Source organism: Fundulus heteroclitus, chromosome 14, assembly GCF_011125445.2.
Source record: "Fundulus heteroclitus isolate FHET01 chromosome 14, MU-UCD_Fhet_4.1, whole genome shotgun sequence".
Lineage (NCBI taxonomy): Eukaryota > Metazoa > Chordata > Actinopteri > Cyprinodontiformes > Fundulidae > Fundulus > Fundulus heteroclitus.
In genome coordinates this window covers 10,469,425-10,488,470 of record NC_046374.1, presented here as the reverse complement: position 1 = coordinate 10,488,470, position 19,046 = coordinate 10,469,425, and the positions used below count along the sequence as shown (strand labels likewise).

The following is a 19,046-nucleotide window of genomic DNA, read 5'->3' as shown; positions in this document are numbered from 1 at the left end:
ATAGTGACAGGCGAAAATAGTTTTGTAGGAAATTATTTCTTTACTGCTTTCACATTTGAACAGAAGGCTGATTTAAAATTAGTGCCATCTTCACACAGATTATCCTTTCTTTAAAGTCACACATTCTCAGGCAGCATTCATCGTAGTGGGCTGTAAGTTTTTATTCTGGGCTTTTTATAAACATTCTGCTAATAATCATCTACTCACTAACGGCTGTCATGTTTGTGTTGGGATTAACTTTCCCTGTTTATCTGCCTGACTCAAGTGTCTGAATCACAAGTGTGTGTAATATTTGGAGGCAGATTGGTTCGATCAACACCAGTGAGTCAGTATATAAAAGAGCTGAAGTATTTGAACAGTTATCTCCACTGTTACATTTGAATACTTCTGCTAGGCCAGAAATACATTTGTAGTGCCAAAACTAGGGCAAATGACCATTATAGGGCAAATAGGATTAGTTATTAGCTTTGCTGTAATGCTGGGCTGAAACGTGTGCGATGCTAACGTGGGAAGAGCATCTATCCTACTAGCCTCTTTCACTTAGGGTGGACTAAGTATGGGCTGATATGATGGTATCACACTTTAAACGGTGTTCTCATATTTTAATGGCTTTGGAGTACTAAATTATACATTTAAAATGGAAAATTGTATATATTTTGATTATTGCTGCTCGAAAATAAATGAAATACTACTATAATATTGATTAGCATTGTTTTATAGGTAATTGTACTTATTTATATTTTTGACACGTTCACTTATAATCACAGTTTAGAAACTAACGCCTATCTAAGAAGTGTATAGATAGAATAGCTAGCTGGGTGTTACACCCCCCCACACACACACACACACACACACACACACTCTGCATGAGTGATTTTGCACTGAGAGTGGCGGTCTTTGATTATTGCCACTGCAGGAAAATTCCAAGCAAAACATAAAAAAAACTCCTGGTAATTTCCCGTTTTGGCTTTTACGCACTGCTAACTTGACACCTTGCCGCATCGGGTGGGCGGGAAACCCTGGGCTGTCTCCTGCTTGTCACTAAAAAGAGTTTAAGAATGAATGCTAGTGGTTTTGAGACTTCTGAAACTGGAAACTGTCCCATGTGTGGAGCTACAACAATATGAGTAATTAGATTTTTTTACAGTGACAGAAGCTTCATATTTGAAGTCAAATCTGACTTTTCAATAAAAAAAAATATGCTAAATTAACTGACTTAGAATATTGGTGCATGCAATGAGGGAAGTCCTAATCCTAATAAATTAAAAAGAAAGATTTTTGGTTTACTGAGGCAGAGGATGTCAAGAGAGCAAGAAAATCCCTCATCTCTTTACACATGCTTGTGACAAAAAACATGTTTCTCTGCGTAATTTCATTTAATACTGTTTTTTTTAATTTTCAGATATTTAATGAAAAGAAAAGAAAAATCTCACAATTGTATCCTAGTCAAATGCGGTTGCAGATGCAGCTGATTTTTTTTTTTTCCTACAGTGCTGTTTTGTTATACTTATTCATTTATTTGTGAAAACGAGGTGGAAGGTCATTAATTTGTGCGACTAGGTGTCAATTTGCACTCAGGGTCTGTGTGTTTTTAGCGAAAACGAGGCCTCTTTACTGCACTCAGCAAATTTCAAAGTGAAATTCTTGTTCTCTTTCTGCTTTTGTGTAAGAATTTAAAATATGTTTTACTGAGATTCATCCTTAGTGCCTGATAGATTTTAGGCGAACACATGGTTCTTGTGTTTTTGCACACACAGACCCTCATATAAGAATGAAGGAAGAGAGGAATCCACCACACACTGTATCATGAGTGTGAGGAGTCGAGATTAAAAGGCACGGTGTGATCATTGGGAGATAATCACCATCCACAGCACACAAACACACACAGACGCATCCCCGCGTTTCGTCTGTTTTCTGCCCTCCTCCTTTCTCTTAACTCCTCCTCCTCTGCCTCACCTGCCATCGCATCACATCCATGTCTACGCTTCCTTTTCTTCTCCCCGAGCCGTCTATCTAAAACGCGCTAAAACGAAGAGCTGCGTTTCTTCTGATTCATATGCAAAAACCCTTATTTTGAGGGTACCTCGCCAGCAGCGCGGAAAATCACCTACAACGTGATTCCCATGGCAAAAAAAATCAGGGATGACCTGCTAATCGCATCAGCACATTAAGAGACTTTCCACCTCTTTTTCACCAACGATCTCTTTCTGGCTCAGAGACTTATCTGTTTGTCTGTGGGTTTGCTTGGTGAGATGTGTGTTTGTATACGTGTGTGTTGGAGGATTATGCAGCATCAGAGCCAGATTTGTTCCGTATGCTTGCAGGCGAGCCCCCACCCCTCCACCCCCTGCAGCAACAGATTATCTGTCCTTCGGCGTGTGCAAACCACGCAGGCGGACGCCCAAACACTGTCCGAATTTAACCAGGAATGAGGCTCAACTTGAAGAAATGCGCAAGAGTGTGTGGTCGGATCTGGCCATCTGTCCATCAGGTGTCATCAGTTTGACTCTGATGGCTTTCTGCACATATCCGTGCTCTAGGTGTGTGTGTGTGTGTGTGTGTGTGTGTGTGTGTGTGTCTATTAATAAACGCAGAGAGGTACATGAGACAGGATGTGGTCGCCATGGTGCAAAGTCCTCCCACGCCTTGTTCTTGCCGTGTGTGTGTGTGTGTGTGTGTGTGTGTGTGTGTGTGTGTGTGTGTGTGTGTGTGTGTGGTCAGACGTTTTGTTTATGCATGTCAGATGATACAACCTGTTCCTTTTTTAAGCATTCTGTTGCAGCTTGCTCTTTTTTATCTTCTCCCGTGCATAATATAGATTTATTTTTCACAGCTTAATGTAGTGAAAGTGAGGGAACACACACACACACACACACACACACACACACACACGCTGTAAGCTAGTTTAGCTCCGGCATGATCAATATAACATATCTGTAGTAACGAGCAATCATTTCTTTCTTTCTGTGTGTGTGCGCGCCTGTGTCCGACCTTAAGTTTCAGAGCTGAAGGTTGATTTGTAAGTCGGGGCTGTTCCTATGGTAACGCCACATGCCTTTGCGTTACTAACTTCAGCCATCAGAGCGCGGGAAGGAGGGAGATACCTGCAATTAGCAGCAGCCATCATCTGAAGATGATGCCGACATGTGTTAGTTTTAGTCACCTCCTGAGCGCCACGTGGCTCAGGGGTTCAGAGCACCCCGGGCGGGACCGCAACGCCGATGCTCATGTTTGCACGCATGTTTGTCTCCGGCTCTCTCGATTAGCGGCGAGGGCTTTCTGTTGCCTCTGTGGTGTTGCGGATTGTCTAAAATAAATGCAACGAGAACCATCCACAGAGCGTGAAATCCTTAAAGCGTGAAGTCGGAGAGAGATTTGCATGTCCACATGGGAATCCCACTGTTTGCTGCTATTAATAAACCAGCACACACAACTTGGAGGACCGTCAAGAGTTATTTTTTTGCCAGATCTGAAACTAAATGCTGAATTAGTCATCTCCTTATCTTCCTATCACATTACATGTTTTAATATTGCTCTTATTTTTGTCTCCTGCTGCTCTTTGTTTTCCGCAACACTTCATGACTTCTTGTGCAACCCACCTACCTCGCTCGCTCCAGCGTAATCTCTCTCTCCCAGTCTGCCATCTGCTGGGCGGGAAAAGAACTGCATGGTTTTCACGTCCCAGCTGGCCTCATTTGGCATTCCAACAATGTGCATCCAGGGACAGCATGTCCACATGATTAGAAAAACACGGCCTTGTTGGAAAGGTTAAGTGCTTCTCTGTCTGCGGCAGCCGTTGCGTGTGCCTCTGTGTGTTTTATATTAGTTCTTGAAAGAAGTGACACACCTGAAAATGTGTTTGTGTTCATTTGCATGTAGCTCATGAATAAACAGCTGCTGTGTCATATCACGCATCCGTTTAAGTATCACGAGGCAGACCTTGCAAAGGTAAAAAATGCAAAGCTACACATGTTCACTTTCAGAGGCAGGTGCAGTGACTGGCAAATAATTAAATATCTGTGTATTCATATTGTGAAAGTATTCATTTACTTGTATTTTGTCCCACTTATCACGCTAAAACCATCAACCTCCATGCATTTAATTGAGATTTCATGTGATAGACCAACACAAATGAGTTACTGTGGCATTGCTTTATCAGCTTTTGACGTCTAGAGATTTAGGTTTTGTCCTATTCTGCTTTGCAAAATAGCTCAAGCTCAGTCAGATGAGATGTAGAGCATTTGTAAGCATCGATGCTTTAGTATCGCCACAGATTCTGGCTTGACTACTAAAATACATGCAAAACATTTGACCTACACCAATCCATTGTAACTCTGTCTGAATAGTTACTGCTGGACAGAGAACCCCTGGCTAAGCTGGAAGTCTGTCCATCCTGTTACAGTGTTTGTGTTTATCAATGATTACTATGAATATCAACTCAGTCCAGCATCCCTGTCCCTGCTGTACAATGGAGAATATGTGTGCAATATCTTTTTGCACAAATGACCGATTGTAGAGCAAAAATCTTTGGAAAACATATTATAAGTGATATGAACTTGCATTTTACAGGCTAGTGTAATTATTTAGCCAGTTTGACTGAGTCTCTCGGCAACAGATTCTCACAATGGACGCAAATGACATTGCCCAAAATACTAAAGGTCACAAAGTGATGGAAGCACACATGAGAAAGAAAGGAAAAAAGAACACAGGCAGATATCGCAGCTGATATCATCATTGCAATATTTACAGATATTTTTTTAACATCATGGGTTTTGGTTTTCTTTTACCAGAACACCTTCTTCCACAGGCTTGCTGTGCACTATAGGACTCTTCAAACTGTCCTGTCATTAGATTCTCCCACCTGACCTGTGGATATCTGCAGCTCCTCCAGAGTTACCATGGTCCTGTTGGCTGCTTCTCTGATTTAGACTCAACTTCTCCCACCTGTCACTTTAGCTGGATGCAAATGTGTTGGTAGGTTAGCGGCTCTGCCAAACTCTCTTCACAGTTTAACGGAGCTTAGTGAGATGTTTCCAGAACATTAGTGAACACAGCCGACATCTCAGGGAAAAAGTTTGAGCACAGAGAGGAGAGGAGTGGGAGGAGAACACACCCCTGGGGGTTAGCGGTGCTAATGGTTTTGAGGTGGTAGTAGATGGTTCCCTGTCTCACCTGCTGCTGCCGGTCAGTCCGGCAGCTGGTGGTGATCCACAGACAGGTGGAGGCCGGTACTGTGAGCTGGAGGAGTTTCTGGTGGAAGATGCAGGGGGCCTGTGACTTTCTTCAGATGCTTCAACACCTGTTGTAACACCAAACGTCTTTCTTCCAATAAACATTCTGGTTCTCTATGCACATCTCGGGTAGAAAGTACCACAGCGTGATGTCAACCCCAGAGCCAAAGCCATTTATTACTAGCACTCAAAGTTTCTCTTTTTTGTTGTTGTTGTTTCTTTTTTTTTTTTTTTGTCTAAAAAAGGTGTCACTGCTAGGTAAAACTTGAAAAAGCATTGCATGATGTAGCTTGAAGGAGGGACGCAGCCCGTTAACCGGGTACCGTAGAGAGCATCATGCTAATAGCAGCTAGCGTTAGCTTATCTAAACCAGGAGGTTTTCTCCCAGACGGGAACTTTACTGACCGTTTTATGTTGCTCTCAAACATCGAGGCATTTAAAATAAGAAAGCAACACTCAGCCTGGCGCCCCGCCAGGTTTATGACATGGTGGGGGAAACCTTGATGTCCATTCACACGTATCACATGTCAGCTCATAAGGGCTCTGACTGCCTAGCTTTGGCTAATCAGGGGGCATAACGGCGTTGGGTTGGCTTCAACTCCCCTCGCTGCCTCATTTCTTTCCAAAAACTTACCGAGATGATAAGGTGCCTTGATCCTGTCATGAAGTTTTTGTGAAAGGGTCTTAGTTGTCATGATGCTTGGATGTTCGTGTTAACTAATGAATCCCACTCACCTGTGTTAAGCATTTTCCGTTGTTTCCTCGTTGTATTTAACTTCTGGGTTTTTGTTCCTCCTCTGTTGCGTCGTCTGTTTTTGTTCCCTGTTGTGTATCCCGAGAGTTGGCTCCATTGAATACTATTATTTTCAGTAAGCGCCTGCCGATGTCTTGCTGCCGCTTTGGTCTCTCACCTCAATCCACGACATTAGTGTCTGCTCTTCTACTAGGAATGAGCCCTTCATCAGATCTGGGAAATGTCCCCTGATCTGGAATTACAAATTAAAGATAGATGCTGCTGCTTCTGGGATTTACCTCTTTGTGTTGTGTCACTGAACGTTTCCAGCAGCCAAACGTAAAAATACTTCTTGCCTTGAAGTTATTGAACTGGGTTGTTTATATCTGCGAAGTAGGATCAGTCTGCTTAATGTCTCAGAGGCAACAGCAATATGTTGTGCTGCCCTTTTTCTTTCTAACTTTGCATTTATCAGGGGAAAGGACACAACTCAGATAGACTAGACAGGGATAATGTGCTATTATCAGAGTCTTTTCACATCAGTGAACGCAGCGTGATTCATTAGTTGCTAACCAAGGCCTTTGACCTGATTCTGAGATGATTTAATGGCAGCAGGTTCAGACAGAGAGAGAGGAGGGGGGGGGGGGGGGGGAGAGAGAGAAAGATTTTAAAGTCTTTCAAGAAGAAAAATAAATACTGAAAGGTGCTGGAGAGGAAGACAAAGACTAGGACTGAGAGCAAGAGAGAGAGAGCTGGTGTCGGGGGATGAGTGTGCAGAAAGCAGCATGTTCTTGCTCATTAGAGACAGAATTATCCGCCGACTGCAGGAAAACATCCACACACGCACGCATATAGGAGCAGGCACTGGCTGCAATTTGCCTTGGCTGATGAGGCGCTGATCTGACACTGTAAGCAGTTGGATGACAGTGCGGAGGCAACAGAGCAGCAGACTACACACACACACACACACACACACACACACACACACAGTGGCTGCCAGGAGTTTGTGATCACGGCGACATTTCCAGCTCCCTTAAACAAACCAGTGCACCATCAGGATCCTCATCATTTTGACATCTGTGTTTGTGTGTCCATGCACCTGTGCACGTTTGTATACTTTATGCGATACACATTTTAGGCTCTAAATCAGCCCGAGCTGCCATCAAAGTGTTTGTTGTTTCTTGTTGCCTCAGCGCTACCTTTTCAGGTAAGATCACCGATCTTGTTGGGACCAGTTGGATCCTGCAGAAGCAGAACGTCACTTCTAGGGTCATGAAAGGGAGCCATTGCCTTGTCCAAACAAGGTTAACTACGCAAGCTTTTGCGTGCATGTGTGTGTGTGTGTGTGTGTGTATTCATACGCCTGCCAGACAGGTTCCTCCAGCCTTATTTATAGCCTAACGGAAGTGGGCGTGTTTTACCATAAACTTTTAACCACTCACATTGTAACGATAAGGTGTGCGTCTCATATGGCAGAGCCTGCTTGCACGCTCCGCCCTGTCTCTGGGGCCCATGCATGAGCACAGGTGAGAAGCACATTCACGCACCGTAGACTCGTCTGTGGCAGAACACCTGAGGGGGCGCGGCCACCTCACAAAGGAAGTTTGAGTACGAGGAAGTAGGGAATGTATTGTCTGAAGAACTGCTGGTGTGAAAGGAGTTACAACACAGGCTAGGGTGTGTGTTTGGAAAAGAGCAGGAGGACTCTCTCTTTTTTTTTTTTCTTTAAGGTAGTAGAAAAGACCGGGGAGAGAATAGAACGAGTTTCCAAGAAAAAGAGCCAAAACCATCCAGTCCCAGCCTGGTGACTGACTGAGTTTCTCGTATAAGTGAGGTCATCACTATGCGCAGATGTTAGCCATTTTTAATCAGTACTGTGGGTGCTGCACAAACACCCCGGCAACCCCGCCGCTGCGTAGAAGGCTCAGGGACAACGTCACGCTGAGATGTAGCTGTTCCAGTTCGACCCTCGACTACAGGTTCTGCGAGGAACCCCAAGAAAAGCCGCTGGTGGAGGAGGTTAGTTTCAGAGAGAAAGTTCAGTTCATGTGGCGTTTTCATTTATATATCAGCGGGTGATGTTGATTAATTGTTTATGAGACACAAACTATTCCGTGTGACTTTTTTTTATGTTGGTCTACAGTCCAGAGTGGACTAAGTTTGTCCCGTGGTATTGGATTTAGAGATCCACCAACATGAGTTATTCTCAGATGTTATCAGTAGGAAATAAGGGTGAAATTCCCCTCTGTGTCCCTGTTTGATTTAGGTTTTTTAGTGATCAGCAATTTGGGGCAGAATTATGATCTTTGTGAAGCTTTGATTCTATCTCTAATTGTAGAAGAGATAATCACGTTGTAGTGGCTGATCTTTAATATCAGGAGCAGAGGTGGCATCATGCCATTGGCGTGATCGGTCTGTAAAACAGGGTTTTGGTATTTCCAAAAGGAGAGGAGATGATTAGAAAGTTCACATTTTAAACTAAACTTGTGTTTATAAATCTTCTTTAAGCAATCACATTTCTAAAACAGCAGTCAGCATGCGTATTCTCTAAAAGTTCTGACCCTTTCCATAATGCTGACATTTCCAAAAAGCTGCCAATATTTTCAAATGTTGAGCAAGATAAAAACATTTTAGCAGCTGTTCTCCAATCTGTTTCACCTTTCTGATAACTTCTAAAGTCGCCTACTCTCTTCTCAGTGAATCCTAGACATGTTGTGCAGAGAAAATTTTCCTTTTTAAATAGCTTCCTACACCTTTAGTGCTCCTTCTGGTTTTTGGGTTCTGATGTTCTAGCTGCAACTCATTCTTACCTGCCTGTAGCTGGTTTTTATACTCTCCCTTTTATTGGGACGTTTAAAAAAACCTTTATAAATAACTCTGGTCATAATCCTTCTTAAATGTTTATGTATAAACAGGCTCAGCAGCCTTTTTGTCTGGGTCTCGTTTGCCAAGGATGTCCTGGCATGAAAGAAGCACATATTAACATTTTTTGTTTTGTTTTTCCATCTCCTTTATTTAATTTTTGATTGTTTCATTAACTGCTGTGACATTATACACAACTCTTTGAGCTACCATTGGACGTATTAAAGGTATATAAATGTAAGTTTACTGGCTCTCATTAATAGATAACAAAATAATAGCCAGTCAGCCCCAACCGTACTGTTCCTCTAATTTCTGAATTCAGATTTAATCAAGTGCTCTGTTGACCAAAATCAGCTGCGACCTGAGCCGTGTGAAATAGTCCCGTCTACCTACCATTATGCATCCATTTGCCCATGCTAACAATGTTAATGCTAAAAAACCAGGGCAAATAGATGCAGATTTTATCGCGCTTTAACGTTAAGAAGTTCCTCATCCCTTCCACAAACCGCTCAGTTAGCTGCGGTCATTTGGCTGTCTCAGATTTCCCAGGTCGGTCATTGGTTGGCCGGGCTTTGTGATGTGAGAGCTGAAGGTCGGTCCTTCCTGCAGGACAGAGGCTGACAAATGTTTGTTTGTATGTGCGCACTCGGCTGGACAGATGCAGGAAGAAAGGCCCACATAAAAAGCAAAACAAGGGACAGATTTATGTTCAGGTGTCCTTCAGTGCTCTGGTTTGCTGTGTGTGCAGCCTGGTGTGTTAGGGGGCACATCTACTTCCCTGTTCCTCTGTTCTGCGTCTCTACACTTCAGGTCTGCAGGGGCTGATTACTGCGATGTGATTAGTCCCGCTCTAATAAATACACCCGTCTGTCTGACAGCATCTCTCTGAGCGGAGGAACCGAGCCTCAGAGTGGGCCGCCGTGTGACCACCAGCTAACAGATGATGTGCCACACACCTCAGGTTCATTTTATTCTAAGGACCTCAGTCCCATTCGTAGGATTCGCTCTGGCAAAATTCCTAAACACATGATTTATTACAGAAAAAAAGATTTATTTGCAGTTTTATACAGTCGCACATGCCTAACAATGGTCAGTTTATTATTTTGAATAAACACAATTGTGTATCAGTTCCCATAGCAACCCTTGGACAATATTGAAAGAGCTGCCACACACATGTCAACAATTGGTTTAGCCACTTTCTAATGCTTTGTCCTTTTGACACAGTTTTCATAGTATTTTAACCACGACTCAAACCTTTCTCTAACATTACAAAAGTTCAGGGTAGTAAGACTGCATATATGCGATAAATGCATAACAGGCACACATCACCTGTCATCGCAATATTTTCCAGCATTTATGGCCATCGCAAGATTTTCTAATATTGTGAAGCGATACTAGGTATGTATGGCAGATTTAGGTTTAAAGTGATCTTTAAATTTTACAAACATGTTTGTTCATAATACGGGGGCTTTCCAACTTCAAAGGGTTATTGGTTGAATGAAAACAATTTTAAATTTAACAATGCCAGAGTTTTATTTATTTATTTAATATTTTTGGGCTTAACTATATGCATCAAAATGATATTTACAACAAATCAATATGTTATATAACTTTAGATGTAGTTGGAATAATTTAGGCTTTTCTGTTTAAAATAAAATGAGATCAGTTGAATTTATACTATTATTCCAGCACCATGTTTCTCTTTGGGAATAGTGATGTGTCCTTTAGTATTAGTAGGAACTATTATCATGCATAATAATGATGATTATTATTATTATTATTATTATTATTATTATTATTATTATTATAACTGCTGTAGTTGCAGCTGAGCTCGAGAAGCCTTCTAATCAGATGGTGGCCACAGATTGAGGGATTTGTATAATTACATCATTTAATGGTTTACCTTTTTTAGCATATATGTTAGTCTTGGCTTTATCATGGCTTTGAGTCTAGCTGCTTTATGAAAGCAAATGCAGATTAGCTTTGAGTTTATTGCTCCTGTTGGGGTAGCTGTCACTGTGTTGGATAAGTCTGGTTGGAAGAGGACGGTTGTTGTACCTTGATGTTATCTCTGATGTGGCAGGTAGCTTACAGACCTTTACACTTTGTGCATTTTTTTCTCTTTATTGCCCACAAGGTGACTAACAGCCCTCAATTTTCTCTTTTTATGTAATTTTACTGGCGGTTATTGTTTTGTAACACATCTTTTTTTTTTTTTTCCAGAGGTATTTTTCTTCCTCTGTGCTGACACGCTCCTGCTTCTTTTCCATTTTTCTTGCTAATGATCCATACCATGAGCTAATCTGTCACTGCCGCGCCATCAGTCCCTTCCTCTCATTCCCCGCTGTTGTCTCCAACATGATGACGATAGATTTTTCCCTCCCTCAAGGGCTGAAGGCACATTTATCGTGGAGCAAGAAACTCAGGCAGAGTAAGGGCCAACACAGGAAGGAATGTTTCACGGTCGAGGAAGTGTTGAAAATTAAACACTGCAAAAGGCTAAGCTGATTGAGATTACGTTAGTGATACATCATCACTTGGTCTCTGTTTTTTTTACACTAAATTGAAAAGATCAAGTACATGTAGTTTGTAATAATGCAGCCCACGCCTCTGAGTCCTGGCACACTCAGGCTGGAGAAGATTTTTACCTGTCAGATTTATTTAAAATAACCATACCAGGTTTTTTTCTTACTATGTTTTTTGTGTGAGCTACAGTAACTTCCTGCTGCTGCTTCCTCTGATAACGAAGCCGTCACAATTTACTGTCGCAAGACTGCATTCATGAAACATCTAGAAATTTCAAACAATACCTATCTATTAGTCAGTCTTTATAATGATAAAACATGTTCTGAGCAAGCATGCATCAGTCAGAGATTTGGGGCTAATTTCTGATTTTTTTTTTTTTATTATTTTATTTTATTTTTTATTTATTTTTTTGTGGAGCTTTAACTTAGCGGCATGGCTCTCAGAAAAGTAACTTATCTGGCCTGGCTGCTGTGAGTGGTCGCTAATAACCATTAAAAAACTGACATTTTATACTGAAATGTCTTTTATTAACATTTAACACAGCCGGCATTTCCAACCTTAAACACCTGTCCCTGTCAATTCACAGAGAATTCAGACCCTTACCCTATGTGAGAAAATTAGATTCACAATCCATAACAGAGGTGGAAAGTTCAAAAGGATGAAACAGACCAGCTTTGAGCCTTCCTCACTGCAAAAACGGATCTAAAAATAAGTAAAATGTTCTCAAACTTAGTGTATGTATCCTTGATTTGAGCAGGTAAATAATATTATCTGCCAATGGAATGAGTATTTTGACCCCTAAAATAAGATATTTAGACATCCTGCACTTGAAATAAGATGACGGAGATGAATTGTTCCTATTCTAAGTGCTAAAATCTTATTCCATTGGCAAATCATCTTATTTACCTGCTCGTATCAAGGACAAATACACTAATTTTAAAGAATATTTTACTTATTTTTAGTTCTGTTTTTGCAGTGCTGTCATCTTCTGAAGTGGCTCAGTTTGCCTCCCTACAGCTTGTTTTTGTACATATTAAAGCCTGATAGAATGCAACCAATCCTGCAAAGGTACAAAATAACAAGGGACCAAAATAACCAGCACCTGCCTGTGAATAAACAGCTAAATTCTTCTGCAGAGAAAATATAGTTTCTCACACATCTCCTGCTTTTTCATGCTTAATTTTGTTTTAATCCCACTGATGGTAAAAATAGTGTTATTTTAACTTTTTTTGCAGTTATAGCTTCCACACAGGAGCGGTGTGTTTGGTGCAACCTGGGAGCGCTTATGTTTGGTGCTTTCGCTGATCAGAAGACCGTTGGATTTTTGAGTTTCCAATCATATGAAATCCAAGGCCAGTCATCAGCCCATTTCTCTGTGGATCTTTCATTTAGAAACATACCAGTCAGGTCAATCCAGCTTGTTTTGGCCTTTAGTTTTTTTCCCAGCAGTCATTTTTGGGTAAAAGCAAATTCTTGAGTGCGTGTTTGCCTCCTCAGATACCTGGAATCTCTTCGCTAACAGGTTGTACTGGCCACTCCAGCTTTACAAGCTGGGCCACAGGAAATGAAGGGAATGTAAACTAGAGCTGACATATTTTTTCTCTTAGTCATGATCATTTTTATCAGAGAAGAAACCACATGGGGTGGATGTTGAGAAAACAAAACTGCACTGTTTCTTATTTTCATCTTTATTTGGTTATGCTGTATTCGAAAAGAAGTCCTGATGCGGCTGCTGGCTCTGCCATCATCCACAAAGTGATCCCAGGAACACATGCTGGCGTGTGGTATTTATCTCGAACACACTGTCACGGGGGTTAATCTGATCGCAGCTGCCTCGGCCATCCTGCAGGAATGTTGCTGCATTAGGGTGATAAATGCGCAGGTTGAGAGGCAGTCACAAGTAACGTGCTGAGAGTTTTAAGATGATGTGCCCGCTTGAACATCGGTCACGGGAAGCACGCATCTCCGTGGTGATGCTGGACGTCAGATCTGAAATTGATTGCCCATGGCTTGCTGTGTGCTCTTGGGGCATGTACTCATAAACAGAGAAGAGGAATAAACGATAATACGTTGCAGCCAACACAATAAACCTAGATCCATTGTGTGAATCGTGAATTTTATTTTGTTTTTCTTAGGCAAATAATTTTCTCGTCGCTGCGGATGGCTGCACATTCAGCTCTCACTGTCCTCTCATGATTGGTGCTGCCTCTGGTGCTGAATAATGGGAAGTTTTAAAATAGTCATCATACTTCCAACAAAGCAGTGGCCGCTGTTTGTAGTGGGTCTATTTCTCAGACAACCAAAGGGGCTTTGAGCTTTGGGAAAAGACTGAAATGTGGCCACAAAGGCACCAGAATTAATGTCACAAACCTGCTCAATTATTTCTGCAACTTTCTCTCTCTATCTGATGAGATTGTTTGAAGAAAGCCATCCTAGTAACAAAATGCACACTGTTTTTTCTTCTGTTTATGTGTGAAGTCGAAGAAGGATAGCTGTTCCATGAGCTATTTTGTTTTCTTATGTTCTCCCTCTTTCCATTTTCTTACCTTCTCCACCTTTTTTGGCCTTTTCCCGTGACAGAAAAGTGTGAAGGAGGGAATCCTGCTAAAACAGACCAGCTCCTTCCAAAGATGGAAAAGGAGATACTTCAAACTCAGAGGGAGGACTCTCTACTACGCCAAAGACTGCAAGGTACAGAAACAGCCCTGTGCTGCGCTCAGATAGACATAATATTACTAGTTGTGATGTGTAGTTTTATGTCCTTTATAGGTTGTCATTAAATCTGTAACTCTGTGTTGACAAGGGGAAATAATGATTGCAGTGTTTTGTCTTCCCATCAGTCTCTGATTTTTGATGAAGTGGACCTATCAGATGCCAGTGTGGCTGAGACGAGCACCAAGAACATCAACAACAGCTTCACAGTAAGCAAATGCTGTTTTCAAATGCCTCTGTTTTGGATAACAAAACATTTAAATGTTGTGTTGGGCTTCAGATTTCAAATGGCATTTGTTCAGGAATCAACTTTAATCTGTGAGCAAGTTAAAGTCACGCCACTGTTTGAATATTTGCTTGTATGTTCAAAATGTTTGATGTGTGTTCAAACAATGTTTTCATGCCTCTAGTTTGATCACGTGATTCTAAGTATTACAGGTGTAGGTGATAATCCATGCTGATCTCTACTGAATTTCTGTTTTTTTGCAGCTGTTTTTTTCCTAAATCTCACTTCACAAAGTTTTATATTTGCATAAAATGTAATTGAATTTAATTTAATTGTAATAGTAATTTAACAATTTGGTCCAAGCATAACATTTCTGCAACTCGGAATGAAAAGTAACCTAAATCTGTTTAAAATAATGTTTTTGCAAATCTACGTGCGATTTATCCTTGAATATTTTAGTGAAAAAGAGTAGAATACGAAATTTCACATCACATTTCATCTGTATTAAATTGTTTATAATAGTACTGTGTAGTATAACAATGATTCCGCTCTGTTTTGATATGACTCATTGATAATTTGACATACTTTCTTTGTGACTGTAGTTAGATGTGTGAGAACAAAACTGTTAGGAAGTGCTTTCCTCTGAATTTTGTCTTGGCCACATACCTGCCGTTCTAAAGAAAAGACGAGCCTCAACTGGGCGGGTCACATTACACAGAAACAGGGAGGTGTCGCAACCAGTACCTGATTTATTTTACTGCACTTTCACTGTGGTTTATAGTAAGAAAAAGTAAAATCAAATTGACTATTAGGGAAGAAAAACTCAATTTGTTACATTAAATCCACAGATTACTGAATTATTTGATGTCCCTAGTGGATTCATTTTAAATAGAGATGCACCAACAAGAGTTTTGTGTTTGATTTCTGATTTTTTTATCTCTGTGTTGACCTTCTGTTGCTTGTTTGAACTTCTCTTGGAGTAAAATGAACAGCGTTTATAAATAGCTTTTCCAGCGTTCCTGCTGTGAGCTATCATTAGTCATTAACAGAGACGGCATCCTGCAAAGTGTGTGAAGAGTCACTGGAAAACCATTTATTGTTATTTTAAAACTAAGGATCATTTGGAAGTTATCCCAGCTAGCATTGTTTTTTTATGTTCTTTTTATTGCGAGGTGTACATTGAATAATATATGCATTACTATCCACGCAATGTTAGTCTTACAGATTTGGAAACTTGTTAAATGAATAAAGAAAGAGAAATAACATAATAAAATAAAACTATGAAAGAAAACATCAAACATCACAGTAAGTATTTTCTTTTTTTTTGTCTTTTTGCGGAAATCTGAGATTTCCAAAAGACTGCAAACATTTCCATACTAGGCATGTTCCATGACAGAGGCTGAAAACTCAAAAACTGTAAAGCGTGATCAAATGCTGTTATGCATAAGTCTTCCTCTTATCTATTGGTCTGTCGCACTCTCTTTAAGAAGCAACCCAGAACCTTTTCTTCTTCCTCTGACTTTATCATGAAATACATCACTGAGACTGAAAAGCTAAACTACTGATTAGGTAACTTTAAATCTACTTCCACCTATAAATAAAAAACTCAGATTATTGAATTTTCAGCTGGCCTGTTAGAAACTGATCGGTTTTGGTCACCAGCCTCTTTCTCAACGCATCTACATTTGAATTGTCGAATAGCGAGATTCCCTCCACGTTTCCTCCTTCATGTAAATCGTAGCGTCCTTTGCAAATGTGGGGGATGCCTCAACATCTTTTTTTTTATACTGTGAATTTAACCCTACTTTTTTAAAATGACGTCCTAATCTGGCAACTGACCCGTTTGAAAATGTTTACCGGGGTAATAAATCAAGTGGGAGACATAAACTTTAAATCAGAATTGTTTTTATCTAACAAGGAAGCCACCTACTATTAGCTACTTGATATGGAAAAAGTTTCACAATGGATATATTTTTCTAACCTGGAGGCTTTCATTTATATCCTGTTGGCAAACCTTATGGTGTTTCTCTTATGTTTTGGCATCAGAAGTTGAGAGTTATTCTTTCTTTAAATACGCAGACTTTGTTTGATAATGTTAAGGCACCGTTCCACTAACCTTACCTACAAGATGAATCCTCGTGGTATTTGTGCGTTCACAAACACACGAGAATCCATATTGTCCCGCTCCGGCTTCAGCACTTTGTGTCTGAACCAAAAACGGTTCAATCGTGTTGCAGTATTGTGGTTTAAGGCGGACATGCCAGCAGCTTATCTTTTGATTTGGCTAAAACCAACCTTTGCTAGGTGGGCAGTAGGTGTTGCTTCGTCCAATCATCTCGGAGAGTTCTGTTGAATGTCCCTCCTTTCCCCAAACGGCTTCGATAGGAGCCGTCCCAGACTGATAATGTGCAGAACTAGAGTGCTACACATCATCAGTCTGGCTGGACAGGTTATTCATTTATATCCTGTTGGCAAACCTTATGCTATTTCTCTTATGTTTGGCATCAATACACAGACTTGAAGATTGACATTGCTGCAAATTAGATAATATTAAGGCATCGTACATTGTAGAGCTTAACAAATCAGCTAGCTTGGTTTGGTGTAGCATCATCCGGCTCAATTGATCAAGTATTAACCTTAGAATAAATACAAATATTACGAGTGTGATCTGAAATTAGCTGTAGTAAAATCCTACTTAACTCAGATTTTCACTCTTTCCTTCACAGGTGATCACCCCATTTCGTAAATTAATGCTATGTGCAGAAAGCAGGAAGGAAATGGAGGACTGGATCACAGCCCTTAAATCCGTTCAAAAATGGGAAACCTATGAAGTGAGTGTCTCTAATCTCATAATTAGTCTCTAGCTTTGTTTCCTGATGGTCTTCCTTGCTTCTGTCCTTTTACTCCTTGCCACTTCTGTCTTCAAATTCAAACTATGTTGTACATCTGCGTCTTTAGGTGTCAGGTCGACACAAAAAGTAATTGTCCTCTGTCTTCTGCATGGCGCAGGCCAGTCAGTTCAACATGGAGCATTTCTCTGGGATGCATAACTGGTACGCCTGCTCACATGCCAGACCGACCTTCTGCAATGTCTGCCGGGAAGCCCTGCCAGGAGTCACCTCCCACGGCCTGTCCTGTGAAGGTGCTCACACACTAACACATGTTAGATGCTCCACAAAATCAAAATTTTTACATTCATTTGAAGCTGAAGTTGCCTTGTTCAGTTAACACTGAGGGAGTTGCCCCTGCAACTATATCATGGTGCTTTAAACCACTTTTGTACATCGTTCTATACAATCATTATGTTTTTTTCCAGTGTGCGACCTTGACCGAGAGGTTTATAACTCTTTGCTCAGGTTTTATATCAGGTCTGACTAAGTGATAGTAGCAATTATATTTCCTCATCTTTGAAATCAGAAGGAAAATCTGAACAGGTCAATATGTTTTGAATTCAGCTCCCAAAAATTTTTTTTTTTTTTATTTTATTCCTTTAAAAATGCACAGATCCAGTGTGGCGAACATGCTTCCGTTGATGCCTGTAAAATTACTAATCTGCAATTATCAACCTCGCCTGAAAGACTCAAACAAGATTGCCAAGTCTCATATCTTGAGCAATGACTAAACACAAATGCCACACAGTCATTACTTTCTGAAGTCCTTCTTTTACTAGCACACCCAGCTCGTAGCCAGGACAAATCACTCACTCTTACTTGTTGGATCCAGTTCACATCTGAGACAGTGCAGCACAAACAATCTCAAAACACAATCTAGAAAAACATGCCAAATACATTCAGCCTCCATTGTTTTGTTTGTTTCTGTACATATATCGCCTTATAAAGGTATTTATACTCCTTAAACATTTTAACTTTTTCCAACATTACAACCACAACTGGTAATATACTGTAATATACTCCTGGGATTTTACTTGATAGAACAACACAAAGGAGGGCATAATTGTGACGTGGAAGACATTTTTTTTTTAACAAATTAAAATTAGAAAACTTCCACAAGCCCTTCTAACTGTGATACTCCTAAATAAAATCTGATACACTTACCTGCCTTCAGAAGTTGCCTAATGAGTAAATAGAGTCCATCTGTGTGTAATCTAATGACAGTATAAATCCAGCTGTTCTGTAAAGGCCTCAGAGCTTCATTAGAGAACATCGGTGAACAATCCAAACGCCGCAGACAGATCAGATAAGGTTGTAGGGAGGCTTTAAAGCAGAGTTAGGTCATGAAATAATACCCCAGGCTTTGGAAGTCTCACAGAAAACCATCCAATCCATCATTGCGCAAGAAGAGCATTAATCAGAAAAGCAGCCAAGTGACCCATTGTAAGTCTGCAGCACCTACAGAAATCCACCGCTCAGGATGTACGATGCTGTCAAGAGAACAACTCTTAGTTGTGCACTCCACCGATCTTGCCTTTTTTGGAAGATTCACACCAAGAAAGCCTTTTTCTAGAGAAAAAAAACTCCCTAACAAGTGATGTTGCAGTTTGGCACAAACCACAAAAATAACATGAAATAAGCTGCTGTTGTCAAAGGAGATCACAAAAGAACTTTTAGATTTCTATGCAAACATTTTCTGTGACAGGAAACCAGTACTGCCACTGTTGTTAAACATAGTGGTGGCTGCATCATGCTTGATTTTCTTCAGCTGGGACAGGGAAGCTGGTCCGAGTTGAAGGGAAGATGCACGGAGTCAGACACTCAGAATACCTGTTGGAGACTGCAAAGGCCTTAAGAGCTGATAT

General features: G+C 40.7%; 1 protein-coding gene across 3 annotated transcripts in view; it reads left to right on the top strand.

Annotated features, from left to right (window-relative positions):
• Positions 1-19,046, top strand: part of si:dkey-172j4.3 (diacylglycerol kinase delta) — an 84,467-nt gene that overhangs the window by 38,984 nt on the left and 26,437 nt on the right. For 2 of the 3 annotated variants that reach the window (XM_036146265.1, XM_036146264.1), the window contains exons 4-7: positions 13,933-14,043; positions 14,193-14,273; positions 17,017-17,121; positions 17,300-17,432. In XM_036146265.1, coding sequence (XP_036002158.1) covers positions 13,933-14,043; positions 14,193-14,273; positions 17,017-17,121; positions 17,300-17,432 — 430 coding nt within the window. Of the gene's footprint in view, positions 1-7,550; positions 7,984-13,932; positions 14,044-14,192; positions 14,274-17,016; positions 17,122-17,299; positions 17,433-19,046 lie in introns of those variants that run through there. The other variant, XM_012849696.3, reaches the window with a different exon arrangement.